This window comes from Sinocyclocheilus grahami, unplaced genomic scaffold, assembly GCF_001515645.1.
Source record: "Sinocyclocheilus grahami isolate Dianchi unplaced genomic scaffold, SAMN03320097.WGS_v1.1 scaffold284.1, whole genome shotgun sequence".
Lineage (NCBI taxonomy): Eukaryota > Metazoa > Chordata > Actinopteri > Cypriniformes > Cyprinidae > Sinocyclocheilus > Sinocyclocheilus grahami.
In genome coordinates this window covers 128994-153294 of record NW_015505463.1, presented here as the reverse complement: position 1 = coordinate 153294, position 24301 = coordinate 128994, and the positions used below count along the sequence as shown (strand labels likewise).

The window sequence follows — 24301 nt, the reverse complement described above, 5'->3', positions numbered from 1 at the left end:
AAATGCAATTACTATATATATATATATATATATATATATATATATATGTGTGTGAATTGTATAGTATGTGTACAGTGCTACAGCAAATAGCTGTTTTACATTTTAGAGAAGTCAAGTTGCGTAACCGAACAGGACCACATGGTGATGCCAAAAAATCCCTAAACCAACCGCCTGCTGACTGCATATATCTACTACAGTACACGGATCAATTCCATATAAATAAACACAGCAACATAAGCATGACAAATCAAACCATTATCATAAATGTGTGTGGAAACAACATGAATGTACAGAAATCAAGAGCACTCATACGCACGCATTAACATAACGGACTCACGCGTGCTTACTGTACGACTCCTGTACGCCACCGCAATTGTCTCGTCTTTACCTTGATTGCAGTCTTCATCCATCAAAACTTTACTAGCGAGACTGGTTATCCAGTCGAGAAAACAGTGTGTACTTCACACAGCGTGACGTGTGAGGGCTCGCGCTCTTCAGAGACAATCACAGAATATGACAGAGCTCGTGTTCAAAAGCGAATCACACTGGAATTAATAATTCACTGAAGATGCAACGCGAGTCTCTGTTCTCTCTGCAATCTCTGATGTAATCAGCCTGGTTTCCTTTATATTAGTGCTGTTTTGGACGGATTGTTTGAATGCATTCACTTACTGGATCATTGGACTGAAAACTTTCCTGGAGTTTAGCAGCTTAAAATTGTCTGATCGCAAGCAGAGAAGCAACAGTAATTTTGCGTTAATTGCATTAAATTATTTTAACGCATTAAGGATTGTAAAATGAATCGCATGCGTTAAAGCGTTAACGTTGACAGCTTTATATATTGACCTATATATATATATATATATATATAGAAACAGCAACCTCACAGCGGGGACACTAGTATTCTCCTCAAAAACGGATTGTGTTTAGTGGTTCCATGAACTTCTACTTTGTCAGGGAAGATAATGACCACCCATTTCACACAGCTCCATACCTACGTAAAGTGTAATGATGGAGGACCAGAGAGAAAGCGCACTAATGTGAGCATAATGGAAGGTTGGCTGGACACCTCAGTTTCCACAAACCACTGATGCCCTGTGCCATTAAATGCCATGTGCACTTTAATAAGGGGGGAAGAGCCCAGTGTCTGGGGGTTTTGAGGAAGGTTGTTGAAAAATTAACATATACATTTATAAAATCAAATCAATGCCCACTCCTTGTTTTTTTATCTATATTGATCTCTCAAACCATAAGGTCAGAACAGAGTTGGTGGCTGGTATGTTTTGGCATCTAGTTTGCCTAATAGAACAAAGCATCTTCTTACTGAAGCTGTTCACTTTCATTTTGATGCCTTTTCATCCTGAGCATTCATAATTAGACATCACATAATGAGACTTCCTTGCACTTCAGGCATTATAATGTGAGAAGGAGCAGCAAAATGGCTTTAGAGTTGGGGGTTAAGTGCTTTTATAGGTAGGAGTACTTCATGTTTTTATAGAATATTTGCAGGCTTGATTTGTATAGCACCAGGTTACTGTGTTTAAAACAAGCCAAGGAGTTTATTTTTGAAAGGACGTTTATGATTTTGTCTGGCAATACTTGCAGTCCCTGATACCCAGAGATCATGCAGTCGGTCCTGCTTCACTCATTCAGTCTCTTGCTGGCAGCTAATCAGAAGAGCATCTCAGTAAACACACACTAGTATTGACCGGGACCCGCATGCTATCTTTCCATTACCGAGAGCTCCTCCTTCTGCTTGGTTGCCTTGGTATGGGAAAGATGAATCAATCGTTGTAGTAAAGAACTTTATTGCTGGTATGTGTTTAACCTTTGCAATAACTTAGTTATTGCTGGGTGAATAGACACCAGGTCTTTTATAGCTGGTGCCTCCAGCAGTCACATTTTTTGTTTTATTATTATTATTATTATTTTGCATCATCTCCAACATACTGTACAGAGCCTTTTTTAGATGCAAATGTGTGCATTTTAAAAGCTACGCTTACTGCTAATAATGTATTGATTGTGACGACGTAGTACTACTTGAGAGTTGACTACAATGCATTGATAATAAGATCCCTCTCTGACTGTCTTCCTATCTTGTGATCAAGTAATTAGGTGCCTGGCAGATGTTTTCATTTCTGATGTTGTTCACTAAGGTTGCAGATGGTTGATGAGTTCTCAGAACGGTTAGGGTTGCTTTGGTGCAGTTGTAGTTATTGCGGCAAAAGGAGGAGGAGGACAGTATTTCTGGTTCAAGTCACGTTTCTATCCCACCAACAATTATTGGACAGTTGTTGTTGCCAAATCATCCCAAATGATGAGCTTCAGTAAATGCACATTGGCTCACAGGTCACGATCAGCTGTCTTTTGAAAGATACTTGAGATGTACAAGCTGCTTTTTGATCTCTTGGGCCGAAAATGGTCTTGTGTTCCTCGATCACTTGCCCGCTCAGGATGAAAGAGGCTTCGCTCCTTGACACTGACAAAGAAAGCTCTGCATTTTTATCTTCAGATCAGAGGATTTCATTCACAATGGTAGAGAGTATAAAGATGTTTCCCATGATGTCTGATCAAGAGATTTGGGGCTAAGTCTGATACTGGCAGCTTAAATAAGCAATAATAAATTTGGTTAAGCTGGATCATTTAATAAAAAAAACCCACAAACATCTTTATAGATCCATTTGCTCACTGGAGGTTTACACGTCAACCGTAGTTTAGTTTTTCAAATATAATTTTTCCCCCCGCAAATATTAATAAGCAGCGAATCACTTTGGTTAAAAGTATTTTTTTTATGAGAATTAATAATGAAACTTACTGCAGGGCAACTTATTTTTAAGGATTGTATTTTCTTCATTATGATATCAGGACATATGTGATACATTTGTGATATTATGATACCCTGACACTTTTGACTTTATGCCAAAAATAAAACAAATAAATATATAGATTAATTAATTAAAAACATGTTCCTCATAGAGGTGTATTCAAGTCATTATTTGAATGAATTGCAATTTCAGTGTATTATAAATACATTATAATGCATTAAATAAATTAAATTAAAGAAAAATACATAACATGCCATTGACCCTTATACCATAGACTAAGAGACACTTAAGAAAGCTGCTAATGTGGAGAGGTTTATAACTTAAGCATTTTGTTTTGTAGCCACAGAGACCTGAAGCCAGAGAACCTGCTGCTGGATGAGAAGAATAACATCAGGATAGCAGACTTTGGAATGGCTTCTCTACAGGTTGGAGAGAGTCTCTTAGAAACCAGCTGTGGGTGAGTCATACTCTGTTTTCCTGCAACAATTACCTGTAATAATTTACTTATTTGTAAGGGAATTAATCATTATTAATTCATTCAGGTTTATTTCTAGCTCAGGTTTTAAAAGAACTCGATCTGAGAATTCGAGGTCCACCTGATCAAAACTGACTTTGACTTCCAATAGTTTATACTTTTATCAGCTACTCGACCAGCGAGAAGCTGATGTCAGTGTATATTACCAATTGAATATGTAAATTTTGTATTCTCCCTGGCCACGGGTGAAATACAAAATTTGATGATTTGTCGGCTCTTGAAAGAGAGGTAATTATTATGCGTAAGCTACGAGCTAAGGTAACAAGCAAGGATCGTTTGGCAATAGAATTGACACGAAATTATATGACCCAGACAATTGATTAGTTATAAATGAAACATGAAATTTATTGGCTATTCTAGATCACATAAACTTAAGCTAAAACACACAAACATACAGTTCAGAGGAAGGAAAGTCTGTTAACGGAGTTCTGAGTTTCATAGTTCTCTCTCTTTTCACGAGGGATGGGAATTCACCTTAAGAATTCACAGAGCAACGCATCTAAATTCACCCGTTCAGCAGATCATAGAAAATGTTGTTTACTTGCGTTCCGCGGGTTGACAGCTGAGGTGACTCCGGGGTGCTGCGGGCTTCCTGGAGGTCTTTGAGGGAAACCCCGTCACTGACGGGTCGGTGACGTCAGTATGATGTCCTTTGGGGAACCCCTCGTGAGTTGTGATGACGCAGAGGCGCAAGCAATCTGCTGAGAGTCTTAGACTTTCAAGTTTGTTGACGATTTCAACGAAGTATCACTGAAGTGTTGAGTTTTAGTTTGCTGGTCGCTTTTGATGGTAAATGTGAGCACACGTGCAGGTGCTCTAACACAGCGACCAGCGAGAGCCGGAGAAGTTGCAAGCCAGCTAGCTAACCAAAAAACCCCGGATTCTGTTCTGCATTCGGGTTTTGCTCTGTGGCATAAGTCCGTCCCCTGACGCTGGCTTCCAATCGACTTCTTAAAGGGGCGGAGTGTGCATACATTAACCAGAGACTCTCATTTATATGAGGCCACCTATAATAATATATTGATACGTCTATAAAGTCTCTTAAATGCAAATATTGTACATACTATTAAAGTCTACTTCATTTCAACCTTCTGCATTTCTGGTTTTCATTCGTTCAAGATTAAACTTCACATATTACACAGTTTAATATCCTTAATTCCTAAAAAGGGGTAATTAAACACTGGTTAAAGTTGCACCGATTACATGAAACACGTCAAGCATATATATATACACATACAACCTACTATTTGTAATTCTATGCTCTGATCATTTTATACTTTCAATTATTAGCAAACGATTGTCAAAGACATCTTGTCTCTTTCCTTGGAATGCGGGGGAAAAGTGTCGAGTCCTCCGGTCACTATCAGGTCAGCTCTGGACATTTCCTGGAAAGTCTCCTGCTGGCCAGGGAGCCATAAAATTGTCTCTTTTGTTGATCGGAGTTTAGCAATTTATGCGTCCACTGGTCATGAGGGTATTTCTATCTGCTCTTTGCAAGCCCGTAAAACCATTTTAAGCACCGTTAAAGTACTGTCCTTTTTAGCCTATCTTGAGATATAGCCAAACAGTCCAGGGAATGCTTTCACCTTACTCGCTGGAGCATGAGTTTTACGACTACAGATGCGGGGAAGAAATGAACCTCAACAACCTTCCATGGAATGAGCGAGTTTGATGTGTGTGTCTCCATCATGTAGGTGGGTCTGTTGTGAGACAGATCCTACATACCAGTACACTTGAAAGTTTCTCGCAAAACAAGAATTTCATAATCGGGTACAATTTTGCTTCATTTGGCTAAAAACAGTGCATGCTCATGCAATTGTTTGATTCTGTTCAGATCAAAATACCAATCAAAGCATAAGGTTTGACTTGCATAGACAATCCCTTCACATTAAATGGCCATTGAGAAGAATAGCATCATCTTGAGATGATAGTAAGACATCTGGATAATGCATGAGTTGAAAACTAGCAAAATCACTCCCATTAATAGTTTAACACACAAATGCACCTCTTGGTTTATTTGCATGCTTCATTATGAAAAGAGCTGGAGAAATGGCTCCATATTAACAACTGATAGCTATATCTGAAGGACTAAGTCTTGCATTGAGACACTCGGCTGGGCCTGCTGCCACTAAAGTACTTCCTGAACTGCTACTATTAGTGAAAATTATGAAGATGATGGCCTGACCTCACTCAGGCTTTCATAGTCCCTTTGAATGTGTAATGCATGCCATTAGAGGCCCCATTATCAATGAAAACGAGAGGGCTAGGTGCCACAGAGCAGAGCATATTATCTTAGATGTGGATTAATCAAGACTTGAAAATCCGCCCCGAGTGACCAGACCATAGCTTTGACTTCAGTCTGTGTATTTCTGCTCCTATTAGCCATCACTAAAATTGTGCCATGGCTTTGATGGTTTCCTTCAAAGAAGGCATGTTGTAATTATTGATTGTGACTTTCCCATCTCTAGACAGATACGACAGTTTTTAATTAAACACATTCATCTTTAGCCTTCTCGTATGCTGTCTGCTTGACACAAATGTATTTTGTTTACCACGGTTAATGGACTCCAGTTGAATTTGAAAGGGGCAGACCCCTTACGTGTGAACACAGCATGGCAGGAAGACCAACACGGAGCCTCCCAGTCATATCTATGTTCCAGACATTCATTCATTTGTATCTGAGGCTCATTCCTTGCTTAGCAGATGGACTGACCTAATTTTGAAATAGCTTTAGTTCTGAAAAGTATCTGCCATGTTTGCAACCCAGTGGTAATTTTGAGTGAAGGGGTGGTTACATAAAAATGTCCAAGGCTGCCTGGAAATCCAATCAATTTAATTAGATCCCCCTCCAGAACCTTAATTCAAGTGAAACTAGATCCCCCAAAACAGTGCAAAATTCCCTAGTACCACAGGTCCTATTTGGACCATTACTCTGGGTCCCCTAAGCTTGCAAGTTTGATAATAACATCAAAGAAACCTTTCTTTGCCACTTTTGTTCTCTGAGGCATAACCAGCACTAGCTAACTAGCACAAAGTCAGATTAGCTTAGAGTGAAAACCATGCTAATGTCAAAAGAAAAAGAGTTTTATTTCACTGTTTTTGACTCTTTAACCAGTTTGCCCCTAAGTCAGAACAACAGTGCTTGAGAAATAACAGAACATATCTTCAAAAAATCATGAACCACATCTTGGACTAGATTAGTAACTCCTCTCCATCAGGGTCTTTTCACAACAGCTTAATCGCCTCCTGTGGCTTCCCTGATTTGCCATATCAATCCTGCCTCATGTTCCTATCATAGGGGATATCCATGATGCGCATGCAGAAATCAGGCTTCTGCAGAAATTCTTATTTCAGTGATTGTGGTTTAGTTTGCATGATTATGAGGTGGAGAGTACGGTATCTGTTTGTAGTGCACACGTGAATTTCTCAGTATGATCTTATAAACATTTTCATCGCTAGGGAGTAGCATTTGTAAGGTCATATCAATTAACTAAATGCCCTGTCATAGGAGACTGGTTTTTAAAGGGTACACATACAGAAATTCGACTGCAGTATTATAAAAAATGGTAACACTTCACAATAAGGTTCAACTTGTTAACATTTTTTTAATTTTGGAGTAGGTTTTTTGGTAACACTTTGCAATGCATTTCAATTCATGTTACTTAATACATTAGGTATCATGAACTAACAATAAACTAACAATAAGCAATTATTATTATTTTAGCAGAATTTATAAATCTAGGTTAATATTCATTTATAAATTTAGTAATACATTTTTAGCATTTAAAGTTGTATAAATTATGCCAAATTTACACTGCAATGATGGCACAAAAGCGCTTCAGAAGTGCCATTTAAGTGTCTTTACTAAGAATTGGCATACATGTATTTACAAAAGCAATTACAGCTGTATACTTTGATAATAGAAGCTGAGGTGGGTCAAAGGAGGCATAATTCAGTCTGGCTTTTATGTGGCATTATGTCTTTACTCTGAATTTTGAGTAGGCATCGAGCAGCCCTAACTTGGCTGCGTAAAGACAACTTTAGATTACATATTATGAATGAATATGATTTAACTACGAAAAATAATATATTTATAAATTAACATTCACCTAGATTAATAAATTCTGTAAAAATGTTGTTCATTGTTATTTCGTGATATGTAATGTTTTTACAAGTTGAACCTTATTGTGAAGTGTTACCATTTTTTGATAATATTGCAGTCGAGAAATGAATGTGCAAAGCAAATGTGTGTATGCGTACTCAGACGTATTCACAGAAACAATATTACTTTGTTTCATCACATTATTTTTTAGCTTATATGTCTTTCCACCCAGAATGATTGAGGCACCATCTATGTATAAAATGGGCACAGAAGCACTGAAATTATTGAGTGAGAGCATGTTGCATTAACGACTTAATTTAGTATAAAAACCTTGCAATTTGGTGTTGGAAAACAGCAATGATATCTTTCTCTACTGTGAGCAGTAGTTATGTTTTTAAAGCAGAGAAAGTAAACCGTTAAATTTATGTTTTATCAATACACACTCAATCAACATAATGGTATATGACACCTGCAATGAAACAGGCATGTATAGAAAATTGGTGTTGAAAAATAGTGAACTGCTTCTGAATATGTGCCATGCCGTTAAAATACATTACACAATTCAGATTATTACAGAGCTGTTTTACACATTCCCAGGAGAAAGTCATTACAATTTAATGTTGTATTATTGGAACATTTGACAACAGCATGTATAGGGTGGTTAGACATAGAGCTGTTTGTCAGAAAAGATGGTGTGAAGATCCTCATGCAAACACAAGGAGTTATTACTGAATTAGTGTCCTGCATGTTTCTTCTCTAATGGGTGTTTTTGCCAAGGTTGGGTGAGGATGATGATGACATATTGTCCTGTTTTCTTTCAGATCCCCTCACTATGCCTGCCCAGAGGTTATAAGGGTAAGTATGTGCTCTCAGTGGCATCTCTCATGATGGGACTTCCTCTGAATCGCTTTCTTTCCACTTCTAACTTCTCTCTCTGGTAGGGGGAGAAATATGATGGCAGGAAAGCTGATGTATGGAGCTGTGGAGTCATTCTCTTTGCACTTTTGGTGGTGAGTGAATGCTTTTCGTGGCAGAAACTTCATTCTGTGTCATATAATTCTGCTGTAATGGCCCTCTGTCCTTATGACAAATTTCTCTCAGCAGCATGCATTGGAAAAAAAGAAATCCCCTGTGTTTGAATGAAGGTCTTTCAAAGGATGTGGGAGAATCCAATGATATTTCAGTGCTAAGCTAAGCAAGAGTTGGGCTTTAAGAGAATCAAGGTGTTATACCGGCTCTGTAGTCAGAGCTCAAAAAATTGACAATACCAAAGGTTTCTCACTTGTGAATCATCTTTATAATCAGACATGAGTGAGATCAGCTATTTTAATTCATCATGCTGAGCATTTTATGAATCCACTTTCATCTTCTTACTCTTCCTTAGACTGCAAAAGACTTCAAGTTCTTGGAGGAGGGAATTAATCAAAAATTCAAGTGGCATGTTCTTAACAGACATTTACAAATCTCAGTTTGTGGTAGGCTGGAGTTTTGATGAGGTCTCTTATGCTCACCAATGCTGCATTTATTTGATCAAAAATACAGTAAAAACTATATTGTGTTATATTATAATAATTTAAAATAACTGTTTCCTTATTTTTTATACATTTGAAAATGTATTCCTGTTTGTAATTTATTCCTGTGATGGCAAAGCTGAATTTTCAACAGCCATTACTCCAGTCTTCAGTGTCACATAATCATTCTAACATGCTGATTTGGTGCTCAAAAACATTTGTGTACTTTTGATCAAATAAATAAATAGTTTACATTGGTTACAACATGCATTACATTGTACAATAAATACATTTGTTTCTGAATTGCCAAAGTTTACACACATTATCAATTTAATACACTTTTGCTAACCTAGCCAAAATGAAAGCATAAAAAACCCTTTCATTTCTGAATTAAATACAATAATGTGTAAGTATATGTTCTGAATCCACCAAAAAGAAGCAGCAGATTTTGAACTGCTTATGACAGGTGTCACTGTCTTCACCTCACAGTGATTGGTTGCCATCCTGCTTTTTTTTCTCTCATTTGCATAAAGTTAAAAATTTCTTAACTTTTTGACATTCTCACTGCTTACTCGGCTCGGCTGTCAATCCCACAATCCTCCATGCAGCCTTGCTGCTTAGCTCCAGCAGAGAACAAACTGAAACTGCCCACTCAGCTCCGCACCAGTGGACATGTATGGTCACACCAAGCTGCTGATCAACTTTAGCAACCAGGAACCTGCTCTTTGATCTTTCAATGCTTGAAGACCTTTCATTAGAGATGCGATCTGCATCCTTTTATATTTATCATCTCTCTACTTTGCTAGTTTTTGCTAGATTATATAATCTATTACGTGGCCCTGTCGTCAGTCATGCTTTTGCATTTTCTGTCATTTATCAAGCTCTGACATCTCAGTAGTGGCAGGGGCCCTGATGGGTCTCTCTGATGTGAAAATTATGAAGTGTATCTGGCACAAAACAAAGCTAATTATCAAAGCACAATCATCTCTCTATGCCAGCCTTTTCTTGATTTATTTTGCATCCTACTTCCTGTGTAGAAATCCTTCATAAAGCTCTCTAAAATATGGTGGGGGTGTTTTATTTTTATCAACGCATTTATCACTCCTCTTCCTTCAATTCTGCCATTATTTGTTTATATACAGATCCATGCCCCTCTGTAATTCCAAATCTCAAGGGAAAACATGATTACACTGTATTTTTTTTTTAAAAAATGTGATAATATAATTTTTCAAGGAATTAATACTTTTATTCAGCAAGGATGCATTTAATTGATTAAAAGTGACAGTGATGACTTTTACACTGTTTCAAAAATGTATGTTATATATCAAATAATTCCTGCTCTTTTAATTCATCAAACAATCCTGAAAAGAAAATCACAGTAGCATAAAAATATTAAGTAGCACAATTGTTTTCAACTATAAGAAAAGTTTCTTGAGCACCAAAGCATCATATTAGAATGATTTCTGAAGGACCATGTGATGCTGAATGTAATGGCTAATGAAAATTCAGCTTTGCCATCACAGGAATAAATTACATTTGGAAATATATTGGAAAACGGTTCTTTTGAATGGTAATAACATTTCACACTATTTCTGGTTTTACTGCATACAAATACATGTAAAAGCAGCCCTGGTGAGCATAAAAGATTTTAAAAATCTTATCGACTTTAGCCATTGAAATATACATATTGGTTGACATTATTCTGAATATTGGGGGGATTTTGTCCCACACAGTATATATGATTGATTACAATTCTAACATGTAATATTTCTCTCTATCAGGGTGCTTTGCCATTTGACGACGATAACCTGAGGAACTTGCTGGAGAAAGTGAAGCTTGGGGTCTTTCACATGCCCCATTTCATTCCTCCAGACTGCCAGAACCTACTGAGGGGGATGATCGAGGTGGACGCCACCAAACGATTCACGGTCAGGGTCCAGCGTCATCGCGCTCAGATTTACAGTTTTATCTTATACTAACATCATTCAAATCTCGTAAAACCTGAATAAGAAAGATGAATTATCTCTTAAATGGCTCATGTGGCCTAAGGAATCATAGGTGGTGACAGCATTACATGTGCACTACACTGTCTACAGAAGCTGGTTGGCCGCTCAGTTCCACAGACATCTACAGTATATTAAGCTGATTTCTATTAAATTAGTGTTATGGGTCTGAGAGCTCCTCTGCTTTTGAGCTGTCACTCCAGGTCAACACAGAGCAGAACTAATCCAACCACCCTGTCTGTCCGGATCACACACATCAGCTTCAAAATGCTTGCGTGTCTACGCTTCTGTCTGTCTCTTTCTTTCTCTCTTTCATGGTCTCCTCGTCTCTCTGCTCTTCTCCCTCAGCTACTATTTTCATTGTTCTGCTTCGGAGCAGTGCCCCTTTTTCCTATAACATGCTGGAGTGATGAGAGGTTTATAAGCTTGTCCTAATACCAACCCTTTGAAATGCTCCAGTTTCCTTTTTTGCTTTCCAGAGAAAACAGATCACTGTCTTCACTGCCCACATATCTCAGTGATTGAAAACAATAGTGCTCTCCTAGGAAGGATCCAAACATAGCCCATTTCCTGTGCGGTTTGTCAGTTATATAAAAGAGATATTTTGTATAATTCCAGAGTGGGAAGGAAGTTGATACTATCTTATTGCCAGTTTGAAATATTATCTTATAGATCTAGTTAAAACAACCCAATAGAGTATTGCAGAGTACAAAAAGTACTACAGTTTTACAGACATCTGGATCAGTATTTCCCAACCACTGTGCTGCGGCAGAAAAAAGGTTGGGAAACACTGATCTAGACAATGTATCATCATTGTTTCTTGAACACTGTCACGTCAGCACACATTCAGGGGGAGATCACATAGAATAATATAATACTGTCTGTTTTGTTGTAGCACCTGATTCTCTAAAGGAATTTAAAGGCCCAAATCTGTGCTAAATACAGTTTGCACAGCACAATTTATGTATAACTGCAGATATTGCAGCTATATTGCTGATCGCAATCATTTCATCATCATTTGATTAAAGGGGTTATATGATGCGATTTCAATTTTTCCTTTCTCTTTGAAGTGTTACAAGCTCTTGGTGCATAAAGAAGATCTGTAAAGTTGCAAAGACTAAAGTCTCAAATCCAAAGAGATATTCTTTATAAAAGTTAAGAGTCAACCACACCTACCTAAAACGGCTCGTTCTAACACGCCCCCACATGTCTACGTCACGATGTGGGAAGATTTGCATAATGGCGCCCAAATGTTCACGCAAAGAAAGAAGGCGTAACTTTCATTCTCGCTGTAGTATTGTTGCTGCCGCCATGTCGTGAAGACGCTGTGTTTCATTGTGAAAGCGAAACTACTTTGTTTGGCCTTCCAAAAGAGGATGATATCCGCTTCGTCATGCCTAGAGCTGATCCGTGCTGGTCGCTGAGGAAATACATCAATTTCACGCTGTGGATCGCCAATCTGCTTTCACCGTGGACGAAGCGGAGTCCAGCGCAGGGTCGTCACATGTGGTTGCCGCAAGCCCGCCGGACGCTGCTTCGTCGAATCCGCCGGCCATGCCGTTCTCCTGCCCACCGGCCGTTCCTCACTCTAGCCCGCCAGCCTCCGCTCTCTCTAGCCCGCAGGCCGCAGCTCACTCAAGCCCACCGTGTGTGACGCTGTGTGTTTCGTTGTGAAAGCAAAACTACATTGTTTGGCCTTCCAAAAGAGGACACGACTAGAAATCAGTGGTTAAGTTGTATTTACAACACTGTTCCAGAACAGTTCAACAGTCAGGACTGTTTCCTGATCCTGGTAGAGTAGACTACAATGCCGGCTGTTCTGACTCACAGACTGTAAGTACGTTTTCATATTTAAAAGATTTTCCACTGACGATTCAAACGTGAGTTTTGAGCAGTGTAGAGTAGCGCTTGTTGTTTGTCATTTCTCCGATCACAAATGCAGACATGGTTTTATGTTTACGCGGCGCGATGCAACGCATAAAAAGACAGTATAAGTCATTATAGTCCATAATTATGTCCCCATTCGATGCAACAAATGCCTCATTTATAATGGGTTTGAATGTTTTTGTCTCGTTGCTCCGGCCAGACAGGGCATCACAGTATGGTAAGGGGCGTAACATTTCCATCACACGCTTGAGGTATTCAGCCAATCACAACGCACTGGGTAGCTGGCCAATCACAGCACACCTCACTTTTCAGACCGATGAGCTTTGTAAAAATCTACGCGTTTCAGAATGTACAGTATGTGGAAAATAATGTGTTTTTTTAACCTCAAACCGCATAAACACATTTCATTACACCAAATACACAAAATAATGTTCTTTTTAGCAACATCATGTGACCCCTTTAATTACTGCTGGCATCATCGATAGAAGATGCAAACATCTCTTTTAAATCAGTGGTTCTAAATATTTTTGACTTTAAAAAGTAAAAAATGTAGGCTAATGAGTAACAAAAAGTAATAAAATGTCGACACCAGACACATGAATTGCTGCCTTGGGCTCCGTATATGGCTCGGAGGTGTTCTTATTCAAATAGCTAGCTATCTACGTAGAAAATGGATGCAAATTGAAACAGCTTGACATGACAACGCTTCAGATTCAGACAGCCCATAACAAACTGGGTGCATGTTTTCTTTTCAGCTTTTCTGAGCTGGCAGACACACCAGAAACCTGACAAAATGCACAAAAAAAAGAAATCACAGCTTTAAAATTAGGCTTTGGAAATTTGGGCCCCCTAGTGGGTTTTTAAATGCCATCTCTGTGACATTAATAAGTGACATTAATTGTGGTAACTTTTGTGAAAAATATTTACAGTAAGCCTATTTTACATAGAAAGGAGCACTGAAAACTGGATATTACAGGTGGCTAGTGAATATGACGAAATACTGTGTGCAAAAGTGCTGTAACTATACAGTGAATTTTCTCCTCAGCCTATTCAGAGCCATAAAGTAAAATTATTTTTACTCTCAGCCGCAAGCAAGTATTTTGTTTGAACATTCCAGTTCAGTGTGTCATTCCTCACAGTTTCTTGATCAGGTCAAGTGCTGAATGTTTATAGCTCCTGAAAAGACGCACACCAGACACACATCTGTTGCTAACAACTATAGAGACTAATTTCAGTTCATCTTAAAGATTTTTCTGTTGGTATTACATGAACAGGCACAAAAACCATTCGCTCTGATGGGCTGCAGCTGTTAAGGCTGTTGTTCTTGTTTTGTGGGCCACAGCTTTAATTAGCTGGCTGCCGAAATGTACATGTCTTTGTAGCTTCCACACTTTAAACCCGGGGAGATCAGAGGATGCGACACGAGAGAGCGACAGAGAGAGAGAGAGAGAGATTAGAGACGGCCAGCAGGAAACTACCTGACGTTTAGAGATGGATTCATTGCTTTTATTGTCATGCTCTGCTGTCTTTGTTTGGCTCTGGTAATGGTTAGATAATGGATTGGCTCATGTGTTTTCCTCTCTTTACAGTTAGAACAGATACAGAAGCACACATGGTACATGTGAGTATAAACTTCACTTTTAGTTTTTTGTCATATTCAGTATCTGTTTGTGTGTTTGCGTCTATCCATGTATATACTGTATATGTGTCCTGTAAGTCTATGTGTCTGATCAGTCCTCACTGCAATAACTGAGAACATACAGTACAAAAGCAATGTGTGTGTGTGTGTTTGGAGAATAGGCTTAAATTCTAGCAGAATCCCAGCAGGCTTCACTCAATGTTCCCCATAAGCAGTGCCTTGTTTTTATCTTGCACTGCATCATTTTTCAACATGCATTTCTCCGGTATCCAACATTTTGTATTACTTATGATTTGTGACTTGGCCCCAGGTTTATTATAGAATTTATATATATATATATATGTTTATATATATATGTTTATATGTTTTTTTTCTTTTTAATTTGGCATTTCCATTGAGTATAGTTTAATTTTAACATCTTCAGTGTTTTCTAGTCTAACAACTGGTGTAATTAAATTAATCAGTGTAGTCTTGTGTTATTGTTATCTAGGGGCACTTTCATGTTTAATGCAGGAGGGTTGCAAAGGTTTGAAGTTTTATAATATACTGTGCATCAAAAAATACAACTTTTTATTTTATTATAATTAGTTTTTAGAGTCTGGAAAATGTATTTTTAATTTCGGTTTTACCTGGTAAGTTTTAATTTTAGTTTTCATATATGATGATAACACTGCTGGGTCCATTTTTTTTATAGTACCTCTACAGATATATTGAAATACTGAAATATTCTGAATGGATTTAAATATGAAAATATATTAAATAATGTGTTCATTTGAACTGAGAGACCACTACACTCTTATTGGTAGAAGAAAACTGTAATCAAATTTACCAAAATGTTGAATAAACAAACACACAGGGAGGTAGTTCATTTGTAGAATGATGGTCGTTGTAAATCTCCAGAGCTTTGCATGTGGGCCTGTTTGTGACTTATACCACCAGCAAGGATCCTAGAACACGCCGGAGGCGATTACCATGTGTGCTCAATTAATGAAAAATAAACAAGAACACTCGATTATTTCACATGCTCTTGTTATGATCTTCTATTCAGTGGAGGGAAGAATGAGCCAGAACCAGAACAACCGGTGCCACGGAAAGTGGCGATCCGCACACTACCCTCTACTGAAGACATCGACCCAGATGTGCTTGAAAGCATGTACTCGCTCGGCTGCTTCCGAGACAAGAACAAACTGATGAAAGACCTGCTGTCAGACGAGTGAGTAACTAAGAAAGAGACGCTCACCTCGGGAAGGTTGCTTCCCATGATACCAAAGTTTTATTGCCCATGATTAGACAAGACTGAGTGCTTTTGCTTTTGGAGACCATATGTGTGAGTGTAGTATTATTTTACATCCTTGTTTCTTAGAGTTTAGTAAACACGCAGTACAGAATCTTGACTGCGGGCTATTAGAGAAGCCCATTCACTCCCATTCATCTGTCATCACCTGTACTTGCACAATTACCGCCTGCACGCTTCACTGTGTGCGATCAACTTCGTTAGCACCACTGATAGATGGCCTGGGTGTTCCCTCCTAAAATATTGCGGCCTCTGTCTCTTCTCTTGCCCAGCATTTAAACAATTCAGATGGTGCCTGCAACAAAGACCGGTCATATTTACTTCCCGCTGTGTGGTCCAGGGCAGAAAAAATCAACACAAGGTCTCTCGCTCTGAGAATTTGAAGACTTTTTGAACTCGCCCAGACTCTTGTCGGATGTTTTATGTCTTTGTGCATCATTAATGAAATGAGAGATATCCTGTGATCTCTGCAGGATGTCTTTTAGCTCTCAGGGAATGAGGTGCATGCTACACTGCTCTTTAACAAATGAAGTTAATTAGCCTGAGCTGAGGATTGTATTCTGGAGATTGTACTGTATATCAGACACCTGTCTTGACCACACATGCTTTTTGTTTCTTCGTGCCCTCTCAACCTCCAGTGATAACCAGGAAAAGATGATCTACTTCCTCCTGCTGGACCGTAAAGAGAGATATCCTAGCCACGAGGATCAGAATCTACCACCCAGAAATGAGATTGGTACGAACAGTTCAGTCAGTTTATTTGTTATGTATTTGATTTGTTCATTTATATTTCTTTCTTAATGACAACATGAAATGGCATTCACAGCAGCTTTGTGATGTAACATAATTTCCTCACCCACACAGCCATGGATACACCAGTAGACACAAAAGGTTGTTTAAAAGCCAGAAAACAGCATTTTGATGAAAGAACAATTTCTATAGAACAATGTGTTTACTGATGTATCATATGCAATAAATACCAGGGACATTTATTGAAGTCAGCGGGGCCAATTTTAATTTACAATAAGGTTTGGGTTCAGTAAGATTTTTTAATGTTTTTGAGAAAAGTCTGTGATGCTGCATTTATTTTATCAAAATACAGTAAAAATAATAATAGTAATATTGTGAAATAATATTACAATTTAACATGCCTGTTTTCTCTTTAAATATATTTCAAAGTGACATTTTTCCTGTAATGGCAAAGCTAAATTTTCAGCAGCCATTACCCTTTAATCTTCATCATCACATGATTGCTCAGAAATCATTGGTTCAGTGCTCAAGAAACATTACTAATTGTTCATGTTGAAAATACTTGTCCTGCTTAATATTTTTTTGTGGAAACCGTGATTTATTATTTTTCCAGGATTTTTTGATGAATAGAAAGTTCAAAAGAACAGCATTCATTTGAAACTGAAATCTTTTGTAACATTATAAATGTCTTTACTGTCATTTTTTTATTGTTTTATAATGCATTCTTGTTGAATAAAAGTATTAATTTCTTCAAAAAAATATGTTACTTGGATTTACATGCTTTGGAGGGCTGAGAGACATAATGAAAATATTCACTGTTCGATTTTTCCCATTATGAACTCCACAGGCATAATGGGCTGTTTTCATGTGTCAGGGATCATTGAATTTATCATATGCTGGTCTCTTCAGATCCTCCCAGGAAGCGAGTGGACTCTCCACTCTTGACAAGGCACAACAAGAGGAGGCCAGAGCGCAAGTCTATGGAGGTGCTGAGCATGACAGAGGGTGGATCTCCTGTTCCTGTGAGACGTGCCATCGACATGGCACAACACGGACAGAGGTACAGCAGTGCATCTCTTCCTCCTCTATTATTTATGAAACTCTACAATCGGAGCAGTGAGTGCCACAGTAAAAATGGCTGAAAGGATGTCACATTTTGTGGGGCCTTGAAAGGGAAAATTGAAGACAATAATGTATGTTAAAAAATAAATAAACTTTGGATTGGCAAAATGAAGTTCACAGTTAACAGAAGCTGCATACTAGCTTTGAAATGCATTTTAAATTGCACATGAAGAGTAAAAGAAATAAGATCAATGAGCTCAGCTTAATTCTTTGAAAAAGGAGTTTTTATTATTCTCTGAAAATCCGATTCTCAGCTATTCGAGCAGCATGCTGAATGTGCCATATGGGGAATTTTGACTTCTCAAATTGGTTTTAAGGGGAACAATGGGATTGTTAAAGTACCTTTCATTTTTCTGTATCTTTGACACATTTTATTACAAATTCTTTACATTTTTTTCCCATGTCCATTGTGATCCATTTCATCAGCCCCGTGTCCTTTCCCTGTGTAGATGCTTTGGCTCAACTCCATGACTACTTTTGTAAATTTACTCTAACTTTACTCTCTCTTACTGTAGTAAATCTGTTTTCAGTAAAAGCTTGGATATCTCAGATGCCAACCCCATACTGCAATGCAAGGAGGAGAGGTATAAACCACCGCCATGCGCATAATTTTTTTTCCGTTCTGAAGATGCAGTGGGGTTTTTAACACTCAAAACATGCCACAGAGAGCACTGGCCTGTTATTTCAACTACTGACATTTAAGATCTTAAGAGCTTAGTTTGCTTGAGAGGGAAAAAGTGGAGGTTGCACGTGTAAATCAGAGTTTTTTTCCTCCCGGTCTGGCCTCAGTTTTGGTAAAGCAGCGGCCCTCTGGCTCCCTCCACACACATCAAAAGCATCTTATCTCCTTTATTTTGCCTTTCATGTTTCGTTTGATGTCTGGCATTTTTGTCCCTTGGTAGATCCCAAATTGTTAATTTCTTCCCCTCGTTCTTGTTTTGCCTTCACACTTTTCTTGCCTTCACCCTGGATGTTTGTTGTGTTTTTTTAGATTATTTCACATGCATTTACAGTAGGTGAAAGACAGAGGTTATCCGACTGATTGTGTTCATCTGTTCAGGCATTTTTCTTCGACTTTGAGTTTCACAGTCCTGTCCTACGTCTGCATTCACTGAGACTGTTTGGTCTGCCAGATAATAAAATGGGCCTTGAATATTTCTTTATATATTCTTTATTTTATTTATTTTGATGTAATCAATGCATCGAATAGAGGTGCACTGAATTAGGTATTGGTAAATGAATATTTTACTGACAGACTAGATAGATCAAATACATGTTTATGGATGTTTCCAATTCAAAATGTAGACTTAATTAAACCGAAAAGCTCCCCTGCATCTTTTATACAATTTTAAACAGCATTTTTACAAGCAGTAGTTATCTTAATATAGTTATAGCTTCATATTAATGATGCACTACATATAAAATCTTCACAAATACTGTACAATGCTTAAACAGTAGAAATGTTACCTCATATAGTTACTGTCCCCTAGTGCCTGTCCTTTCATCCCATGAATTACTTTATTCCATAGTCATTTATTACACATATAAAGAGCTCTCTTCCTGACGCTGTGTTTTGGCTAAGCTAATTAGCTGAATGCAAGAGGCATATAATGAACATCAGCATTGTGCTGAATCAGGCCATGGCGTATGTTGCGTTGTGATTTTAACGCTTGAATGATCAGAGTCTGAATGTTGACACCGTTAGGGATGATTTACTGTTTCAATTTGCCTTGATGACAAAACCCATTGTGTCCACGGTCAATTAAATCCCAATCATTTACTGGAGAACTACTGAAGCTCACCATCTAATACACAATGAGGTTCGGAAGAACTCAGAGTCTCTTACAGAACCTCGTAAAATGTTGTGATGGCCTTTTACATTCTTAGGATGAGAAATTATAAATTGCTCAAATTTAATAGCAACTAAAAATGTAAAAATAGCATAATCAACAAAAAGACATATAGGCCTACATAGAAAGTTGACATAATTAACAGACATCCGAGATTTATAGTCAGATATAGAGAAATTGCTGTCTCTGTCCAAGTATAAACTCAATTATTTAATCATGTTTCACTCACACAACATTCTGAATCTCCTATTGAGTTATGACAGTTTACTATATATGAGGCAGAAACCTCTTTACTATGTATGTTGTGTAACTTTAGGTCCCGGTCCATCAGCGGAGCCTCTTCTGGTCTGTCCACTAGTCCCCTCAGCAGTCCTCGGGTAAGCCCTCCATTCATACTAAATCTTTTGTTTTACACAGAGAGTCTGGTTGTGTTGAAACCCTTAGCCAGCTGGTTTGGCATCTATCTGCAGAATATGCATTGGTGAGAAACTCATGGCAGAAGCCACATCTGTTAGATCTATAGACATTCAGCATGAATATATGCATAGATTGCATAATGCAGGGGTCTTCAACAGGTAGTACTGCTGGGCGTTGTAAAAGTATGTATTTTCAACAGTTCAGAATCGTTCAACTGTTTGGCGTCAGTACTTTTTTTTTGTTTTCAACAAGAATGCATTGAATTGATCAAAAGGGACAGTAAAGGCTTACATTGTTACAAAAGCTTTTTATTTCAAAACAGTGCAGTTCTTTTAAATGTTCTATTCACCAAAATTCATTGTGGCTTTCACAAAAAATATTAAGCAGCACAATTTGTTTTCAATATGGATAATAATAAGAAATGTGTCTTGAACACCAAATCAGCATATTAGAATGATTTCTGAAGGATCATGTGACACTGAAGACTGGAGTAATGCCGAAAATCCAGCTTTGTCATCACAGGAGTATATTACATTTTAAGTTATATTCATAGGTAAAACAGTTATTTTAATTTGCAATAATATTTCACAATGTTATCATAATATTTACTGTATTTTAATCAAATGAAAGCAGCCTTGGTGAGCATGGGAGACTACTTTCAAGACATTAAGAAGCCCCAATTTTTTAATTGTAATGAGTGTTTATAAAAGTATTTGAATAGATTAATATGGTACCATATGCATTGTTATTATTAGACATGGTTTAAAACGGAACACTAAATTCGATCAAATATGTAACAAGAGGACCCTGCTCTGTCTTTCTGTCCACCAAGGGAGTCCTTGAAGACCACTGACATAATGCAATATGTAATATTAATTCTCAGAAATGTTAGTGATGATGGAGCTTTAATGATAATTATGTATATCGGTAGCTTTGTTAAACAAAACCAATTTTGTATTGCCTATAAGCTGAAATACTGCAGCAACATTGCTTTCTGCCGCTACCGATCCACTGCTTCTAGCCCAATCGGTCTACCACGCTTGGCATAATTGCTGCTAATCTATGCCCTATTCACAGGCTTGTTGCCTTGAAATATTTGAAGCCCAGTCACTAATGGCTTGTTAAAATCCCTTGAAAATCCCTGGTTCCTTACTAATGGTGAAGCCTCTGGATGTAGCCAGCTTTTACAGTTGATTTGTGTAAAGAGGCTAACCGATTACAGATCCATTACTAAGACCTCCCAATAGGCAGTTCTTGAGTTACATCAAGGAATTCCCTACAGGATTCATCCCAAAGTCAATTCTGAATCTGACCTGATCAAATATTCTGCAGTTTGAAATGTTCTAAATTTGGAGAATGTCTGCAGTGTCACCCTTTCACTGATGAAAATGGCTCACATAGAGAACAGGCTTGGTGGAAGTAATTTGAATTAGTCTGTGAAGAACTCCTTGATACAGCTCATCTGAGATTAGTTTTACTGCTCAGACACAGACTTAAAGGTTTGTCATGGAAGAATCTTCCCTGCAGTATGAAAGAGCTTTAAAAATCAATTTTATTGCATTTGTGTTCTTCTTTATGCCGTGCTAGGGTTGCAGCTGGTACAGTTAACACTCCATTGTATTTCTTTGATGTTTTACAATATGCTTGATGAGCTTTCACTTCACTGATTGTAATCACACTCTTCACTTTTAGTGGCCTGTATTGAATCAGTGCCCTGTTTCTGACCCAATTATTATTATTATTAGCATCATCTGTCAAACAGCATCCTCATATCATACCTCCAACAGCAGCATTGTACTCTATGCTCTGTTTAATGGCCAACTGCACTTATTTTCACTAGCCATTTTGATAGTGTGGCACTATTGTCTAGAAAAACTCGTTAATTGAGGCAGTATATATTTCTGTGACTTGTATCACATGTAATTTCTACCTAATTTATGATGATTATTTCAATTGATATGAGGCATTCTGACAATAGCGTCCTTTAAAGCAAAGCTCATGTGCCTTGTACACATTTCCTGCTTGCTTAGTCAGTGCTGTCAACACCTCTTTTAAGTTCATCCCAACAACAACCCAGAGCTTTTTTGTTGCTAATTTCTGTTGCTGATTTTGATTTGTTTTGGGAACACTGATTTGGGAACATTTTATTTCCACGGTCTTGTTGCCTCTTTGCTGGTTGTGCTAATGGCATGTTTTTTCTTTCTTTCTTTCTGCATTTCCTCCCTCACTTCTCATCACCGGTGGCTTGTTCACCATCTTTTCATGTTTGGTGTCGGTGTGTGTGTGCTTCTGCGCCGTAATGCCTGTTGACTACGGGGCCGTGTGTTGTTTGTATGGGCTGCGTTGGCTCTTTTTATGCTGCTGGCTCTGTGTATGCGCTCTTACAGCCCATGCGGCGGTTTGCCATTCCGCCACAATCCGCAGAACTCACTCAGTCACCCAACCACAGCCCCACCCACGCACCTGTGTCCCGGGTGAACGGCACAGGCCCCCACTCCCCCAAAACCTTTCAACCAAAGACAGTTGCCCTTCAGTCCAACAACAAAACCCAGACCCTTCCAGCCAAGCCCAAAGTTGCAGACAAGCCCCTGCAGGCCACCAGGTCCAACCCACTCCCTAACACGATGGCCGTGCCATCTGCGGCCAGGTCAGAACCTTCTACGCCCTGCCAACCCCTGCTCCCGCCGATGCCCGGCAGCCCGAAAGTGCGCCGGCCACTGCTCACGGTGCCACCCAAACTCTCTGTTCCCCTTTCCCCCCTTTCACCCATCCGGCTTCACCACCTTCACCCGCTGGCCGGGACTGACCACAACGGCAAATCTATCCCCACCATACAGGTTACGCCTCACCCTTCCCCCAGGGGCAGCCCATTGCCAACTCCAAAAGGAACGCCGGTGCACACGCCTAAGGAGAGCCCAGCAGGAACCCCTAGCCCTACGCCACCCCCCAGCCCCTCTATTGGAGGCATGCCGTGGAGAACACGCCTCAACTCCATTAAAAACAACTTCCTTGGCTCACCACGTTTCCACCGCAGGAAACTACAAGGTACCAGCAGTGCTAGATACATCTCAAAACTGTTTTTTTTAAACATTAACATCAACTTGTTCAGGGATTGCAGATGAAAATGTGCCATTTTGACTAAATCGGGCACATTTACATTGACATGATGCTTATTAACGTGTAATGTCTCTGATTAAATAAACTAGGGAATAACTTTAATTAAATAACTTTAATTAAAACAAAAAATCTGGGTTAATTTATACATGACAGATTAATAAAATTCTACACAAAATTTTACACAATTTCTTTTGTGTAAAAAATTTTAAATTAAAGGGGTCATATAATGTTGCTAAAAAGAACATTATTTTGTGTATTTGGTGTAATGAAATGTGTTTATGCAGTTTAAAGTAAAAAAAAAACACATTATATTCCACATACTGTACATTATTGTTTCTCCTCTCTGCCCCGCCTTTCTGAAACACGTCGATTTTTACAAAGCTCATCTGTCTGAAAAATGAAGTGTGCTTTGATTGGCCAGCTATCCAGTGCATTGTGGTTGGCCGAATACCTCAAGCGTGTGACAGAAATGTTACGCCCTTTATCATATTGTGATGCCGTGTCCGGCCGGAGCGACGAGACAAAAACATTAAAACCCATTATAAACGAGGCATTTGTTGCATCCAGTGGGGACATAATTACGGATTATAATGACTTATACTGTCTTATTACACATTGCGTTGCATCGCGCTGCGTAAACATATAACCATGTCTGCATTTGTGATCGGAGAAACGACAAACAACAAGCGCTACTCTACACTGCTCAAAACTCGCGTTCTTTCATATTCTTTAAATATGAAAACGTACTTACAGTCTGTGAGTCAGAACAGCCGGCATTCTAGTCTACTCTCCCAGGATCAGGAAACAGTCCTCCATAAAATGTGCTGCACACATCTGAATATTTAGGTTGAACTGTTCTGGAACAGTGTTGTAAATACAACGTAACCACTGATTTCTAGTCATGTCCTCTTTTGGAAGGCCAAACAAAGTATTTTCGCTTTCGCAATGAAACACACAGCGTCTTCACAACATGGCGGCGGCAGCAACCATAACGTTACGCCTTCTTTCTTTGCGTGAACATTTGGGCGGCGTTATGCAAATCTTCCCACATCATGACGTAGACATATGGGGGCGTGTTTAAACGAGGCGTTTTAGGAGGGTGAGGATGAGTTTTAACTTTAAAAAAAAATACAATTTGGGTTTGAGACTTTAGTCTTTGCAACTTTAGGGGTCTTATCTATTCACGAACAGCTTGTAACACTCCAAAGAGAAAAGAAAACTTGAAATCGCATCATATGACCCCTTTAAA

General features: G+C 38.6%; 1 protein-coding gene across 8 annotated transcripts in view; it reads left to right on the top strand.

Annotated features, from left to right (window-relative positions):
• The window catches only part of brsk2b (BR serine/threonine kinase 2b), a 161415-nt gene that overhangs the window by 112276 nt on the left and 24838 nt on the right, over positions 1-24301 (top strand). For 4 of the 8 annotated variants that reach the window (XM_016292339.1, XM_016292335.1, XM_016292333.1 and 1 more), the window contains exons 5-15: positions 3166-3282; positions 8284-8317; positions 8404-8472; positions 10755-10901; positions 14453-14484; positions 15551-15715; positions 16435-16532; positions 17456-17606; positions 18184-18252; positions 19835-19895; positions 22323-22980. In XM_016292339.1, coding sequence (XP_016147825.1) covers positions 3166-3282; positions 8284-8317; positions 8404-8472; positions 10755-10901; positions 14453-14484; positions 15551-15715; positions 16435-16532; positions 17456-17606; positions 18184-18252; positions 19835-19895; positions 22323-22980 — 1601 coding nt within the window. The remainder of the gene's footprint in view (positions 1-3165; positions 3283-8283; positions 8318-8403; positions 8473-10754; positions 10902-14452; positions 14485-15550; positions 15716-16434; positions 16533-17455; positions 17607-18183; positions 18253-19834; positions 19896-22322; positions 22981-24301) is intronic. The other 4 variants (XM_016292334.1, XM_016292340.1, XM_016292341.1 and 1 more) reach the window with 4 other exon arrangements.